Consider the following 16822-nt stretch of genomic DNA (forward strand, 5'->3'; position numbering starts at 1 on the left):
AGGTTCTGACTGAGGAGATAATGCTGTCATGAGAGGGTTGTGGTTTTTATTTGAATAAATAGCAAACGTAACCCCAATGATCAATTTAACTGGGCACCAGCTTCTAGAGTCTTCCTCCTGATCCGCCAAATTAGATTGTACTTTTCTTAAGATTTTGTAAAGACATGTGTGAAGCAGGAGTGTCCTAAACATATGTTGAACGAACTGGGATGAGGAAGTCCTGGTGGTTTCTGTAGATGTCATTCCTGGAGTGCTGTGTTTTCTTCTCAATAAATACTGGAAGGGAAAACCACCAGCTTTTTTTCTTTTCTTTTCTTTTCTTTTTTGGTGGGGGAGGGAGGCAATTAGGTTTGTTTATTTACTTATTTAATGGAGGCACTGGGGATTGAACCCAGGACCTCATACATGTCAAGCACGCGCTCTACCTCTGAGCTATACCTTCCCCTCAGAAAACCATCATTTGAGAGATTTTACTCATCAGCCCTGGCAGACGTGGGGATGGATAGTCTTCCCAAAGCTTCTGCAGAAAGGCTCTGTATCCTCAGGGTCATCCCGTGTCCCCAGAACCAACCTGAACGCCGCAAATGTACCAGAGTTCATAGGCAGTAAAATGAAGCTGACTCTACTGTCCTTCTTTGGCACGTCCAGCCACCATAACCCCGCCACTCTTCCTCTCTAGGGCTGGTTGGCTGCCTTGCGGGACTCTTGCCCTGTGTGTCAGAGGTCTTTCCCCCATGAGCACCTATAAGAGAATGATAAACCTGTCTCTTCTCAATGCAGATCCAGTAGTTCAACAAGAAGGTCCAATACGGACAAGTGACACCAAGATGAAGAGGCCAACTCGAGAGAGAAGAAACTTAGTCTCCTCCTCACAGCTAGTGACGGTGACAGAGAAAACCCCCGAGAGAGCCAAGAAAGGAGACCTGAGTGCTCTTGCCCAGAATGAGCCGCACCCAGCCCTCTCCCAGGCCTTCCAAGGAACAAGTGGTTCTCAACTGTTGAGCGAGTCCCTGGGGCCACCGTTCATAAGCACCAACTTGGGAGGGCCCAGAAGAACGACATTTCAGTTCAGAGATGAAGATTTTTATTCCGTTTTATCCTTAAACCCTAGAGGAGAAAATGATGATACAGAAGAGGAAACCCACACAGAGGAAGAACTTTTGTTGGCCGGTATGCTCCCACTCCATTCTCCTTCCAGTCGTAAGAGAAGTCGATTTCTTGGGACATCGGCCACTCAGGCCAAAAATAAGAGTTTTGTAGACCATCCTGCAAATTGCAGAGCTAACTCTATAAGAAGAAGTGAGTTCAGTCCTGGCTTATTAAGAATAAGCAGTGCAATGGAGCCAGTGACAGAACAGCCTTCTGTTGGGCCAAGTATGTTCCAAGAGCCTAGGCTGCCTGATGCAGGGTCTTCTAAAGAGAATGATAGCAGTGACAGTTACAATGAGAAAAAGATCTTTCATTCATGGGACACCAAATCAGAACCCAGCCCAGATGATGATCTCCATGCTGACAATGTATTATTTACTGGTGGTACTTCTATGGAAGATAGGCCTGGTCCTCATGATTATCAAAGAGACTGGCAAGCCTATTTAAATGATTCTAGTAATTCTTTTGACTGTTTTCTTGCTAGCAGACCACCATCTCCAAGATCATCAATGAATTCATCCTGTAACACTCCTGGATCATTAATGCATTCTGCTCTGAGAGATGATACTCCAGGAGACCTGTCAATGTCATCTACTTTCGTCCCTAATTCAGACTCAGAGAGAAACTCCAGGTTCAATGTTCGTCAACCACTGTCCGTCATTAGACATAGGAATCTCCTGGCCAGTGCTGAAAACCACAGTTATTTTCCAGTAAACAGTGTACATGAATTTGATGTCAGGGGAGCAGAAGATATTACTTTAACAAGCCAATCTCAGGAGGCTCCATTATATACAGAAGATCTCTTACTAAATCATCAAAGCAGCTTGTCCTTGGTGGAGTCTTCCAGCTCCTCTCCATCACAAATGAACTTACAAGATCATTTGCATGTACCTGGGTCCCTGCAAGAAAATATACCTTTTACTTTCTTTGAAGTGTCTGAGTTCCCAAATCAAAATGATACTGGGAGCAGAATGGAGGTCTCTGGTTTCACAGATGAAAAGGAAGCCACTAAAATAAAGGCAGACCCTGAGAAACTCAAGAAATTACAAGAAAGGTGAGGAATTTTCATACTTACATGTATATACATATATATTTTAATTCTATTTCTCTAATGTCAAAATAAGCAGTGCTTTCATTAGAGGCATCATGGGAATTTCAAATCATAGATACGATTCCTTGACATTTTAATGATTGCTTATTTCAAGAAAATTATCTGTTGTGTTGCTTTCAAAATATATGTACCTCCAAAGGAAAGTTTGGTGTTTCAGCCCAAATTCAGTATTCAGCCAAATTCTTCAATATTCTCAAAGTGTTTTTACCTTGAACACCATAATTTTTAAGAAAGGCAAGTTTGCAAGATATAAGGGTTTCTGACTGCTATGTAGGGCTTGTCCTTCTCCCCAGCACTTAGGAACCAAGATTTAGGTTTGCTTTCTCCCCAGAGAATGAGCCATTCAGCACTTGAAGTTCCCCAACTCTCCCTCATGGGACTTTGGGCAAATCCAACCAGCAGTTCTAGAATCTGAATCTGCCAAACTAAAAGGCCAGCCCCGGTTACCATGGTTACATCAGTTCTCACAAGGGCCGAGCTGGGGCAACCACTGCATCCATGTTCTGTGCTCTTTCTCATGCATGAGAAAGAGAGAAATAAGATCTTTTTTAAATCGCTCTTTTCTTTGATCTTTCCTTCCTTGTGAGATTATTTTGGGATATTTCACAACTATGAAATGCAATACTTTTCAAAGCCACCATCAAACACCATGTCAGGATTCCACCATTTCGTTTATGATAGGTGTTTTCATAAGCCTGATGATTGCTTACCGATCTGGAAGGTGATTCCACAAATGTGAGCCTTCTTTGTGGGTTGGTTTGGCTCATTTGGGCCATTAATTATCCTACTGATACTCACTTATAAGTGGGAAAATTCCATGGCAATGAATTAGAATGGAGAAAAAAGGACAAGCTAGGACACAGAATGCAGACACACTCATGTCTATTATCCAACTGCAGGAATGAAGCAACTTCCTAGTTAGCGGCACCATTTTTTTTTTCCACATATCAAGCAAACTACCAAAAGACCGACCCAAGGTTAAGGGCCAGAAGGTCTCACAGCCAGCCACTGTCACCTACCCAGAAATACAGCTTCAGACCCACTTGTCAGGAGTCCAGACTTCCACCATCCCAAAGCAATGCCTTTGGGTTAAAAATGATTTCTTTTAAAAATGCACTCCCTTCTAGGTGTAGTAATTCATTAAACAGCTATTACCTGCGTGCTATATCAGACACACTTTTTTCTGTATATAATAATCCGTATGCTTTTCTTACAAATTTCAAAAATATTCACTTTAGGAAATACTAAAACTAAAAACTTACAAGAAAAATCATCAATAACCCTATAATCCAGAGATGAATACTGTTAAAAACTTTGTTTCCAGCCTTTTATCTCTGCATAGAAATGCAATTTTTAGTAAACGTTGGTTCATATTTTATAATATGCCTTATTTTAATTTTTCAAGCCCACTTCTCAATGCCACTTATTCTTTTTAAAATTTTCCCCCAGTTAGTTACTTCAACACATATAAATAAGCATATAACGGATGCGCTAGAGAATCAGACACAAAAACAAAACCCAGACAAGCCTGTGCCCACCTTCCAGCCAACAGGTCGTTGCAGAGCTTGTGAACCCCTCATCCACCCTATCGCCTCATCTCCCTCCTTCAACCCCCTCCCCGCTCCCTAAACCCAGCAGAAACCATCCCTGTATTGCAATTATCATTCCTTTGCTTTTTATTTTGTCGTTGTTGGAAGTTTTTTGCTCTGTGGTTTTACCATATGAATATACGTCCTCCTAAACAATATATTGTGTATATTTTTGAATTCAATAGAAATGTTACTATTAGTTTTGAATTCTGTAGAAACGGAATACCTGTTCTTCTGTGACTTGCATTTTCCCTTTACATCATTAACCAGATGCATCCTGGTTGATGTTTTCTGGCTTTAACTCTTTTGCTTTCACTAGTACAGGCTATTCCGCTATATGAATATACCACAGCTTAGCCATTCTCCTGTCGAGGAACATTTGGGTCCTGCGCACAATGCTGCATGAACATTCTTGTAAACGTCTCCTGGTGCGCATGGAGAAGAGCTATCTGGGCTATTTTTGTTAAGAGTGGGCAGCACATCTTCCACTGGACTAGTAATGCCAATGTATTGTCTCACCAGTAATGTATACCGTTTACATCCTTGTCAGCACCTGTATTCATTGGCATTTCAAATATTTGCCAGTCTGATGGGAGTGATACTGTGGCTTCAGTTTACATTTTCATGACTGTTAATGAGGTTAGGTGCTTTGTTTGCTTTTTTTTTTTTTTTTTTTTTTTGGTTGGGGGAGGTAATTAGGTTTATTTATTTTTTAATGTGTGTGTGTGTGTGTTTTGTTTTTTTTACTAGAGGTACTGGGGATTGAACCTAGGACCTGATACATGACAAGCATGCACTCTGCCACTGAGCTATACCCTCCCCACCTTGCTTGATCTTTTATACTTTATTCTGGGGGAGGTAATTAAGTTTATTTATTTTTAATGGAGGGACTGGGGATTGAACCCAGGCCATGCTACGCACACGCTCTACCATTGAGCTATACCCACCCCTTGTTTGCTCTTTTAAATTTTTTTTTTTTTTTTTTGCAGGGGGGAGGTAATTAGATTTATTTGGTTTTTCATTCGAGGTACTGGGTATTGAACCCAGGACCTCGTGCATGCTAAGCATGTGCTCTGCCACTTGAGCTGTACCCTCCCCCACCTTTTAAATGTTAAATGACCATTTGTGTCCCTCTTCTGTAAAATACTTTCTATGCCTTCTGCCCACTTTTAGAATATTTTTAAGAATCCTTTAAATATTCTGGCTGTTAATCTGATCCTTTGACAGTTATGTGTTGGAAATTTCTTTTGCCAATTTGTAGTTTGTCTTTTCTCTTGATGTTTTTCAATGAAGATGAATTCTTAATTTTAATTTAGTCAACTGGTTGTCTTAAATTCTTTGCTAACCTGGGGTCATTAGGACACTCTCCCTATTTTCTTCTGAAATCTCTACAGTTTTACTTTGCACGCTTAGGACTTAGTGTGAAATGAATTTTGGACCTAAGTGCGAAGTGATGTTTAATACATGGTGTGAGGTATGCACTGTGAATGCCCAGTTGTCTGTTCTGTCCTACTGATCTTTTTTGTTTTTCCCTAATAGAATACCACCTCATCTCAATGTCTGCAGCTTTATAAGTTTCAATAACTGATGATGCAAGGCCTCCTTCCCCAATTGGTTCCTTAAGAGTCTTGACGATATACATTTAAGATCCAGCTTGTTGAGATTTTCATTGGAGTCACGCTGAGTCTATAGGTTATTCTGGGGAGAACTGACATCTTGGGATATTGGATCTTTCTTGGACAAACATGATCTACTTCTCATTTTGTTTGTGCCTATAATGAAAAAACATAATTCAGTTCCTTTTCATCGAATTTCCCTTTCTTGGGGAGAAAGTTCTCTCAAGAAACTGAGCACACACTCCTATATCCAGAGCAATGTCCATTTCTTCCTCTCTCCTTTGATTTTAGTCTCCAGTTGGTTTCCTTTCCTTGACCAGAAAATCCCCAGTCCCAAGAGGATTCTAAAGAACCAAAAGTTAGCCTTAGGTTTCTCAGGTCTCTCTATAGGAATGTCAACCAGCTATTCTTGACTCACCATTTATTAGACACAAATGTTTGCTTACATTTTCATTAATTCCATCTTCATCGCATTCCAGCAGCTCACATTCTGGAATGTTGGCATAATTTATTGGCAAGCATTGAGTTACTGGTGAGCTCACGTCCAGGTCCACTGGTCTGTCACTCATCCCAGCCAGCATCTACTGATTGGACTGTATGTGCCAATCCTTTACCAGACCCTAGATGCACTTAAGCATTTGCAGGGCAGGTTCAGCATTATCATGGCCTCCAGGCTGCCCGGGCAGCAGCGTCAGGACAAACCCCATGGCTTTACAGGTGAGGAAACAGAGCCTGGGAAGCTTACATAGCCTGTCCAAGGTCACCAGACTCACAAGTTTTAGAGGCAAACCTCTAATGCAAGCCGACGGACCACAAACCCCTACACCCACCAACATGCCACCCGGCCAACCTCCTGGCAGTGGCCATGGCAGGGGTAGGGGCTCCCAGATCTTCCCTCGGTTTCCCTGTGTAGCCCTTTCCCAGCCCGTGGAGGATGTGGCAGATGCTAGTTCTTCTGGTCAGCTCACACCCATCAGTAACTGCACAGAAGCCTGATTTAAGAATCCGTACACCTGTTGTCAGTAAGCGTTCCTGGAAGACTGTTTAGCAGGGTCAGCGGGAACAGTGGGTGACCCGGGCAGCCCTGGTGGGCAAGGCATGGGGGGCCGAGGATTGCTCCCTCTCCCTCCTCCCGCCCTATGAATGCCTTGGAAACTGCACATATGTAGACTCCTGGTGACGAGGGCTTGTTTTCCACGTAGTCTCCTGCAGGAGGACTCCGATGAGGAGGGAGACTTGTGTCGCATCTGCCAGATAGCCGGGGGTTCCCCCAACAACCCCCTCCTGGAGCCCTGCGGCTGCGTGGGAAGCCTGCAGTTTGTCCATCTAGAGTGCCTGAAACAATGGCTGAAAGTGAAAATAACATCAGGTAGGTGTGGGGGGAAGAACGGCAAACGGGCAGCGACCCTATGATTAACCGAGGCTCCGCGGTGTGGAGCTTGACAACAGGGCACTCCGAGCGGCCCCCCGGGGGAACGTGGCCGCCCAGCCCGGGACTCCTGCTCACGTACCCGGACCCCGACCGTAACTGAACGCTGTCTTCAAATTACAGGAGGGAAGTGATTTTTTTTTTTTTTTTTTTTTTGCAAGTGTAAGGGAAGGATCCTAGAAAGTGCTATCCTCTGCTCGAGGCCTGAGCAGAGATGCTAAGATTGCCTCTCAGGCGGAAGGAGACTAGAAATGGGTCCGTGGTTGGGCCGCAGCCCGCAGCCAGCAGCCAGCAGCCATCCCAGCCGGTGGACGCCCGGCAAAACCAGTTCCGCTTCCTTTTACTGGTGCAGGAAGGGGTGGTGTCACCTAGACACTGAGCTAAGCTGCCTTTTTGCAGCAGAAGTAGGAAAAGAGCACTGATCTAAGCTTTCTAGAACTGTATTAGATAAAGAGATCCCCGTTGTGCTCACTCTGTCAGCTCTGGCTTTAACACGTCTCCTAACTGGGTGTGAAGCCTGTTCCCAGCTCCCCGGGGAGGTTACAACCTAAATATAGCCACGTCAGTAGGTTGGCTGTAGTTTTCTTGGCAGAAAACAGGAGGTTTCTTTAAAACATGGTTTTAGGAATGAGAGCAACTTGAACAACAAAAAAAAAGTAGAAGCCAATGCAAAGAACAGTTGGTTTCTAAAAGAGTCACTATGTCTTTCAGCCTCCCCTCTCTGAAAACTCCTTACCCCATAACTGGATGCTGTTTTTCTCCTCCACCACTTCACCTCCTTGGTAATCATTGTGCCAGACAACCCTGGAGACCTATGACTTGACCCTGTCCCCCTCATGGGGTGTGGCCCTGCCCCCTCACCAAGAACAGCACGCCACTGAGTCAGGGAATGAACATGGGATGATCCTAGCAAGTGTCTCCCTGAGGCCCCTTCTCCATGTCCGCATGAGAAACGTAGGTCCCACCACTGCCGGAGTTGCTTAAATGCATCTCCACGTAGTAAGCAGAGTACTCAGCCCTTCAGAGAGCGAATAACAAGTGGATCTCAGCCACTAATGACTCCGCCATGCAATGTGTTATCTTACTAGAAATTTGGGCCAATTAAACATCTAGCACAGAAAAAAATTACTCATGAGATGTGTGATGAAAGTACTGCTAAATGCCTGTAAATGCCAGTGCTAGTCTGAGTGTGTTCCTCAGGATTAACCTGGAGGACACATGGGACATTCCATAGCCTCAAGTATTATAGAATGATGTTTTAAAAAAAAAAAAACACCAAGCAAACAAAATGCAGATAAAGGATTACTGTTCATCCTTGTCCTTTGAAATTCTCTATTATTTACTGCATCTTTGTATCCCCCAGTGGGGAAAAGTATAAAACTGTACAAGCCCTATATTAACCAAATACATTCACGTAACCGATTAGTCCGCTATTATCTAAGGCATAAAATAAACACCAGTACATCATTAGCCAAACTGCAGCACATACACAGGGGGAAAAGCCATATAGCATAACGGTTGCTCAGACATAAAAGCCACAGTTCTGCATCTTCTACTTTTGCTAGAATTCATGCTAAAACAAACAAACAAAAAAAACCCTTCTCCTGTTTCTTTTCCCAAAGGAGGCTGAGCTCAGGCTCAGATGCTGGCCCCAGAAATGCTGTACCAGTGCCCGCACATGGCCCCGGGGTCCCTCACATTTCTCAGGTGGGAAGTCACCTGCTGGAAGTAAAAGTAGACTTGGAAGCCATAGATTGAGGATGGCTTCTACCACCAATTTGGTCCTTACTAATTTATTTGCTTGGATCTGTGTTAGGTCTGTCAGAAAAAACAACAGTAACATAGACCCAATATTCACTCTTTTAGCAAATACTTGTGCTATAGACTCTCAGCCTCCTTGTAGTAATTCCAATTTTATGAACCAATATGTTTATATTTAAACAGAAACCAAGATCTGTTATTTAAAAGTCATGGGAAAATCACTTATAGGAAGCTGCATAATAATGAAAATGGTTACAAAGGAAATTTTACAGATCTCAGATTCAAGGTCATTTTCTACAGAATATGGCTGACTTTTAAGAGTCTCTGAAACTTAGAATTCCTCACCCACACAAGTTCGCTCTCAGAATATCAACACAGAAAGACCTAGGGTTATATATAACAGAATTTTTTAATTTAAGGAGCAGATCTTAGCACTGTGAAGACCTGTGAGATGTGTAAGCAAGACCTGCTGGTCGACCTGGATGATTTCAACATGACCGAGTTCTACCAGAAGCACCAGCAGTCCCGGGTAAGAGAAGCTCTCACCCTCTCCGGCTCCACAGGCTAAAGTCAAGTCGAGGTGCAGGGCGAGAGGAAACTCTTTCCCTGGTATAAGGACTGTACGAGGCCTGTGCATGGGGTGAGTTTTCTCTCAGAAGATGTGTTACTAAATTGGACCTCTGGAGGGTTGGAAGACTTGGTTGCCCGGGGTTGAGATCCCACTGCTGTCAGGGACAAAGTAGGAAGCTACAGTAACTAACCGGACACACAGAAATACAGGAATAGTCTAGCAGGCTCCACACCCAAATTTGCTGAAATAATTTAAGTTCTGAAAGCAACAAGAGAAAAAAAATCAGGGTCTTGCAGGAAATAGTCCCCAATTTATATATCAAGTAATTCCGGGGTAAGAAGGAACTGCTTTGCTGAACATTCAAAAACACATAGTAAGTGCCTACTGTGTGCTTTTTAATACCTCATAAACTAATTCTCCTGGGACATCTGGATTGCAATTCTAATACTGTGAAAAGTTTAGTCAACCTTCAGTGGGAAGGTGATTTACGCGCAGGATAAGTTTATTGCCCAATTCTTAGGCAAACAATCTTCTATTTGGAACTGCACTGCCCAATATGGAAGCCACAAGCCACACGTAGCTAACGAACAAGTGGTTACCTCCAGTCGAGATGTGCTCTAAGTGTTCTACACTGAATTTCAAAGGCTCAGTACAAAAAAAAAAAAAAAAAGAGTGTAAAACATCACATAATAATTTAATATTAATTATATGTTGAAATGATAATATTTAAAAACATATTGGGTTTGATCAAATATATTATTAAAATTAATTTCACCAGTTTCTTTTCGCTTTTTAATGTCGCTCCTAGGAATATTCAAATTACATAGGTGGCTTGCCTTGATGACTTATGTTGTATTTCTTTTGGGTGGTGCTGATCTAGAAGGTACCCTGCCCATAATAAGCAGTCAGTAAATATTTATCAAGCGAAAATAGCCCATCAGTACCATTATAATTCAAGACCGACCTCCCTCATTACACAGTGAGAAAAAAAAAATGATTAATGACCACGATTGTAAAGCACACAATTTAAAAACTATAAAATCATTATTAGCAACTAAAATGTCACTCTTCAGAGGAGTCACTTCGGCTTTCAGATCATTAGCCTGTCTGTATCTAGACCCCCTTTTTTTTTTTTTTTTTTTTTGCAAAAAGCTCATCTGAGTCAAAATAGTGCATCTGAGTCTGGGCAATTCTGTAGTTGTCTTTTTAAAATCCTAAGGCTACTGGATTTTAAAAGTCGAAATATTGAAAAGAATAGAGATTTGAACAGCGCAACCAATAAGTATGATATAACAGACATAAGACTACCCCAGCCTTGAAGAGCTGGGGCCTCAGGAAGTTGGGAGGGGGGAAGGGGGAGAGAAAGGAAGAAAAAAGAGAATTTCCTGGGAAATCAACTCAGTATTTTGAGTCTATACATTTTGAGACGGGAGGGTCTCAAGACAGTCATAACCCCCAGGCACTGAGATCTGAGATGAGAAACAGAAGCCACACACGTTCTTAGCCCCTGAGGATGCTGGAGTCAAAGGATTGAAAGGAACCAGGCCCTCTGAATGCCTGAGGTCAGGGTGCCAGCCAGATGCAGATGGTTCTGTGCAGTCATTTCAAAGAATAAATTATTTCAGGAAGTGGAGCCCGCGGGACTTCCTGAGAAGGACAAGTTCAGATGAGGCCAAGTGACCCGAATCCCACCAGAGTGGTCTGCAGACTCCACAACCTCCGCACAACCCCAGGGAAAGCTTCGTCTAGGAAAGAAACCTGTTGGTCCCAAACGTTCCCACCCTGTTCTCCCTCTGCAAAGCCGAAGCCACTGCCGCCACCATACGCTGTAGGTTTACCAGTGGTACTTGTAGAATTGACTCAACTAACAGCAAATGTTTTCAGCTGTTTTTAAAGTGTGTGCATGCATGTAGACGAAGCAGCCCAGCCCACCAGAAGGCACACCAGCTTTGACTAAGTTGTGAACCTAAATCCTATTCCCCTCCCCAGAGCTGCCATGTGACCTTGGGGAAACTACACACACTCTCTGGATCTCAGTTTCTCATCTGTAGGAAGTGAGAGACAATGATTTCCTACCCCACAGGATTGGATGTAGGAAAAGACCCGAGCACATCACCTAAGACAGTGCCTGGGGCAGAGAAGACTCTCAATAAAAGAGGGCCATCATATTGCAGCTGCAGAGATGCCCGACCCCTTTGGACTGAATGAGAAAGCTAAGTATACCAGGACCAGGCTAGAGTCCATCGTTGAGCAAGGCCAACTGGCCCCCACAGGGGTCATATCGGTACCCTTGGCCTCACTGCATCCTACCAGCTGAGAGAACAGGCTACAAGGACACCCTAAAAAGAACTGTGAACGTAACTATGTCAGCCAGGGTCTGGACTGGAAAGAGATGGTGGCGCACACCAAAGGGGTGAGTGATGAGAGCTGAATGAACGGCCAAAACGCAGGCAGTAAAAGAGCAGCAAGGAATGACTGGGCATCCTGGGACCAGCCACTGACCACTGACCTTCCTAGGCCTGGAATGACAAGGGGAGGAGCAGCCACCAGGATCAGGAGGGCCGTAGCTATAGGAGTCACCCCAGCCTGTGACCTTCAGTCTAGGGGAGCTGCTGTGGCCACACCTCTGCCCAGCAGAGAAGGAACAGGAGGAACAACTACCCCAGACTCTGTCTCCTCCCGCCCTCTGGCCTCCTGCAGGGCCTCCCATTGGCTGAACCCAACAGGAAGCCAGGGGCCAAGGGGGCCTAGTTAAAGTCATCCATTGAGATGGGCCACAGAGCAAGGTGGAAAGTGGATCTGGAGGGGAACATGGAAAATATCCAGCACGGTAATTATGCTGCATGGAAGCAGAAAAGAGTTTAAATTAGTTTCAGTGAGAATTTGACAGGCCATCAAAGCCTTTTAAAAATGCCCTTCATTATCGTCTCAGGGAGACACTAGGTTGACAGACCCACCCCGGTGGGAGAGCAAAGGTCCCGGGAACCAACATGCAATATTTATCCGCTGATGGAAAGCAGTCGAGACCTCACACTTTTACAACCGTTCTGACCATTCTGATGGCCGGGGGGAGTTTAATAGTGTCTGTTTGCCTACAGCCTGAGTTAAACTTGAGAAACCAGGGAAGTGTGACATAGACAAGTTCAGAAACTCTCCATGGACGAAGACTAGAGTACCTGTTGTTTAGCACAAGGGCTGGAACACGACCTCAGGCCTGGCCAGGGAGCTGATGTGCACGCCTGTGCTTCTGAGGTCCAGGCCCTTTCCCTGACTCCCAAACCTTGGCTCCTCGGGGCCCTCTTAGGCAGCCCTCAGCACTCTTCACTCCTTGGCAAAGGGGTTCCCTTCTTGAGAAGTGGAGTAGCTGATGCCAGATACAGACAAGTACAAAGGAAAGGTCAAAACCAAAAGACACCTAGAACTGGCTTCAGCTCATTCTGGCTCACGCTTGGTCTCAGCTAGCTAGCTAGCTAGCTAACTCACTAACTTCTTTTCTTGTGCATTTTTCCCATTTAGATTTTTTTTTTTTGCTTTTCCTTAATTATAAAAATCACCAACACACAAAAATCTCCCATAATCAAAATTAACATTTAGCAGCATGTATTTTTTTATATTAAAATACAGACGCCCAGGCCCAGCCCCAGAGATTTTGATTTAATTGATCTGGGATAGTACCAGGGGATCAATTTTTTTTTAATGTGGCAAAATACACATAATGTAAGTTTCACACATTAACTTTTAAAACACTTGTTGGATGCCTACTGTATGTCAAATACTGTGCCGGGTGATAGTGTGGTGGTACCCAAGGCCAACACAGTCACTGCCTTCAAGTGGGGAAGCCAGCAGTGTCCCTGGGGTGGGAGGGCCAGAGTGACTGATACACAAGCAGCTGTGGGAACAGCTGCAGAGAAGCCCTCCCCACAGAAGAGGCATTTAAGACCAGGAAGGAAAAAGAGGAATGAGCTCTCTAGCCACATGGGAGACAAGACACCCCACTGGGCATCTGACCATAGACTGTGGACGTGCCCTTTGGGTGCCCAGTCAGCACTGTCAGTGACCTTTAAGGCTGTGGAGGGGCTTGGACCAACCTGTTTTCCTGATTTGCTTCAATGCATCTGAGTAGGGGCAGCATGAACCCTGCCCTTGGCTTCTACCAGGGCAGTGAAATCCCATTATCCCTATGTCTCTCAGACACTGGGTGTTCCCACAGGGCCCCGTAGGGTCAAGGCTTGTTGCTAGGCTTCGAGTGGCTAGATCAGGAGCCCCTATAGGCTGTCTGAAGAGAGACACCCTGAGGCTAAAGCAGATGTGGGGCCCCAGGACCTGGACTAAGCACCTCAGAGCTGCCGGCACCTGGTGGTCCAGTCACAGGCCTGTCAGGGCTGGCAGAGGTCCACCCCTACCCTTATTCAAAGGTGCCTGAAAATTCAGCCCAGCAGGCGTTCCACACCCACGGCCAATAGTAGAGCCGCACCTCCGCATCGCCTGTGTGCAGCTCTTTAACCTAGGAAGAGGACTCACACGTACTTGTGGGTGGGGCCCTCAGTCTCAGAGTGGAAGGAAGAACTCCTGGATGGCAAGGTGTAGAGCTCCAGGTAACACTCCAGGCTCCAAAATGGACCAAGAGAAAACCGGTTTAAGAGAAGCTTAGGTCACAGATTTGTACACTCAAACGCTGCAGAGGCCAGGCAGGTAACAAGTGATCTGAGTCTTCCGTTGGGAGTGGTGGCAACAGTGGCAAAATGGAGAGTACTCTCTGCAGCTGCCGAAGTTCACGTCCGTCCTTCTTTCCTTCCTTCCTTCCAACCGGAGCACATCTGCGGGCCAGATTCAGCTTCCTGGCTGTCAGCTGTTGATACTTTAGAGCAGGGGTTCTCAAGGCTGGGTGGTCCCCAGACCAGTGGCAACAGCATCACCTGGGAATCTGCTAGGAATACACATTCTTGGGCCCCACCCAGACCCACTGAATCAGAATGTGGGGGAAGAGGTGCCCAGCAACTACATTTTAAAAGGCCCTTTCAGTAATTCAGATACATGTCAAACTTGAGGCCGTTAGAATCAAAAGTCAAGTCTAGAGGAGCCACCGTCTGGTCCAGAATTATACATTGTTTTTCTCATTCTTTCATCCACACACCATATACCTGGCCTGGGCAAGGCACATACGGTCCTTACCCCAAACCCCAGCTTTAGTTCTTGCCTCTTGTAGGATGTTTCTTTGTTTTGCAGAATACCATGTCCACCCGTATTAGTTCATTTTGCCATAATGCCTTGACGAAATAAGCAGAACAGAGGATACTTCTCCCCTTTTATAAATTGTCCCTGTGCAGTTAAAAGTCTCTGCCCAACGTCATAGGACGTGATGGTCCTAGGCTGCCCATTTGGAGGGTCAAGGCCCACCAACGTGATGGAAACGTGCTCCTGCCACCTTGGCCCTGCGGCACAGGAGGGTCTCAGCTGGCCTCTGGCTGTCATTTCTCTGAAGCACAGGCCTGACTTCACTCCATCTCAGCCACAGACTGATGTCCTTAGACACACAGTCCCCTAATCACCCTCACACCTGGGAGCATCCCATGAACGGATTTGAAGACTTGACAGAATGTTCATCCAGGCTGTCCGTTTCTTCGAGCGAATTATGTTGAGAATTTCCATCCGTAGCAAATCTCTTGGCCGAAATGAATTTTAACAAAATGAAGGAGGGGTAAGGAGAAAAGAAAAACATCTGGCAAGTGGGCTGAGCGCTGCAGAGCTCCTGTCCACTGCTTCACATGCCTCTCCCTCCCCTACAGATCTCCCCACCCCACCTCCACCTCCAGCCCCTGCACTGCGAGTGGGCAGCAAAGTGTGATGCAGTTGGGTCGTAGGAGGGGCCGGTCAGGAGCAGCTCCAACAAGTAACACTCAAAAAACTAGCTCATTTTGCCTTGCCGAACAAACACCGTGGATGGAACTCTTTCTAATAACAGATCCCTCCCCGTTGTGGCTCAGAGTATAAAGAGTGACTCCGAGTTGACTATGAAATGCCTGCACTGATTGGTTGGCCCAGCCCTTCCATCTAGCATCCCAGGCTCTCCAAAGGGCACACATAAAGGAGCCCGGCCAGTAAGATTTATGGCATTGAGTAACAGGTTCCCTCCCACAGACCATAGAAGAGACACAATCTCCTCGAAGTGACTTTTCAAATTATCTGCAGAAAACATTAGTGGATATTTTCCCATCTGCATGCCTCTGGGTCTTATTGAGTCATAAAAAGTAAATGATTTCCCTGAAAGCTTTGACAAACCTGATAGTTCCAAGCCATTTTCTAGCTGATTGATTTGCCATTATGCATCGGAGGATCTTCCAGCAGAAAGGCTTACTGGCGAAGGGAGTGCTGGGGAGAGAGCTCGCGGGAGGCCGCCACGCCAAGGAAAGTGAACAAGGGACAAGGCTTGGTTTGTATGAAGGAGCTAAATGGCGCGGCGCATAGGCTGGGAAGGCTTCCCAGAGGTGGTGCCTTGTGAGACAGAGGCAGACCCTTAGGGAAGGTGGGAGGAGGCCATTAAGACAGAAAAAAGTAAAAACAAGCAACTTCCTCTCTGCCTATTCTAGGCCAAGGTCAGAAGAGCAAGGCTAAAAATAGGAGGCTAACCACTAAAGACAGCTGACTAGAGCCCTTAAAGATGGGTCTATAGGACAGCGGAGGAGCCTCGAGCAGTGACCTTGGGGCCAGTGGTCACCTCAGTCCGGAGCTGTTCCCAATTCAGAAGAACACATTGATCTCTGCTGAGCGTGGGCATCATTTCTGGCAGCTGTTTGGTCCTGGAAGAGGTGTGCTCTGCTCCAGCTTCCTGAGCTGCCCTGGGCCGGACAGGAACAGGGAGCCCGGCCCTTGAAGGGCCTCGGGCGCTGAGGAAGGAAGGAAGAGGCGCTGCGGTGGTCACTGTGTCAAGTCTGAGCTTCCATTATTCTGGGACAATGTTCCGGCCTTTCCCAAGGGTGATGTAAAGGGCCACGCCCTCTGCCGGGATTGTTGTCCCTGGGGGGCTTCCTGAGCCCCTCCCAGCCCACCCCCATCCCCTACCCTGGAAGATCTGACAGAAGGACGAATAGGGGAATAAAGCGGCAGGCAGGGAGGTGTCATGGCTAACGCAGAGAATTTATTGAAGGTCGATGCAAGTCCACAGGGGAGGCCCTGTACCACAGACACCCCAGGGGCTGAGGACCCAGGAGCCACCCTGTGCTCTCAGACCAGGGAGAAAAATATCACACAAGCTACCACCAAGAAAAGGCAAAAACATTAACAAATGCAAGATGCATGCAGCAAACAATAAAGACAAACTCTTCGGCATCAGGGAGGAAAGGAATGATTGGAACAGATGAGGTTCATTAGGACAGCTTCCACAAGGAGGTAACCTGGTGATGGCTGTAAAGGAAGTTGTGGACGTGGCTTAGGAAGGTGGAAGGTGGCAGAGGAGCATTCAAAACAGGCACAGAGAGGGAGGGTATAGCTCAGTGGTAGAGCGCATGCTTAGCATGCACGAGGTCCTGGGTTCAATCCCCAGTACGGCCATTTAAATAAATAAATAAGTAAGTAACCTAATTACCGCCCCCCCCAAAA

General features: G+C 45.7%; 1 protein-coding gene, 1 long non-coding RNA gene and 1 other non-coding gene across 5 annotated transcripts in view; 1 reads left to right on the forward strand and 2 right to left on the reverse strand.

The window, feature by feature from the left end:
- The window catches only part of LOC105090420 (uncharacterized), a 148459-nt gene that overhangs the window by 125574 nt on the left and 6063 nt on the right, over nucleotides 1–16822 (reverse strand). The window lies entirely within an intron of this gene.
- MARCHF10 (membrane associated ring-CH-type finger 10) overlaps nucleotides 1–16822 on the forward strand; it is an 88738-nt gene that overhangs the window by 61811 nt on the left and 10105 nt on the right. For all 3 annotated transcript variants that reach the window (XM_031468845.2, XM_031468846.2, XM_031468847.2), the window contains exons 6-8: nucleotides 781–2203; nucleotides 6668–6834; nucleotides 9075–9184. In XM_031468845.2, coding sequence (XP_031324705.2) covers nucleotides 781–2203; nucleotides 6668–6834; nucleotides 9075–9184 — 1700 coding nt within the window. The remainder of the gene's footprint in view (nucleotides 1–780; nucleotides 2204–6667; nucleotides 6835–9074; nucleotides 9185–16822) is intronic.
- TRNAV-GAC (transfer RNA valine (anticodon GAC)) lies at nucleotides 371–443 on the reverse strand. The gene has a single exon. It is a non-coding gene; the product is annotated as a tRNA-Val (tRNA).

This window comes from Camelus dromedarius, chromosome 16 (genome assembly GCF_036321535.1).
Source record: "Camelus dromedarius isolate mCamDro1 chromosome 16, mCamDro1.pat, whole genome shotgun sequence".
Lineage (NCBI taxonomy): Eukaryota > Metazoa > Chordata > Mammalia > Artiodactyla > Camelidae > Camelus > Camelus dromedarius.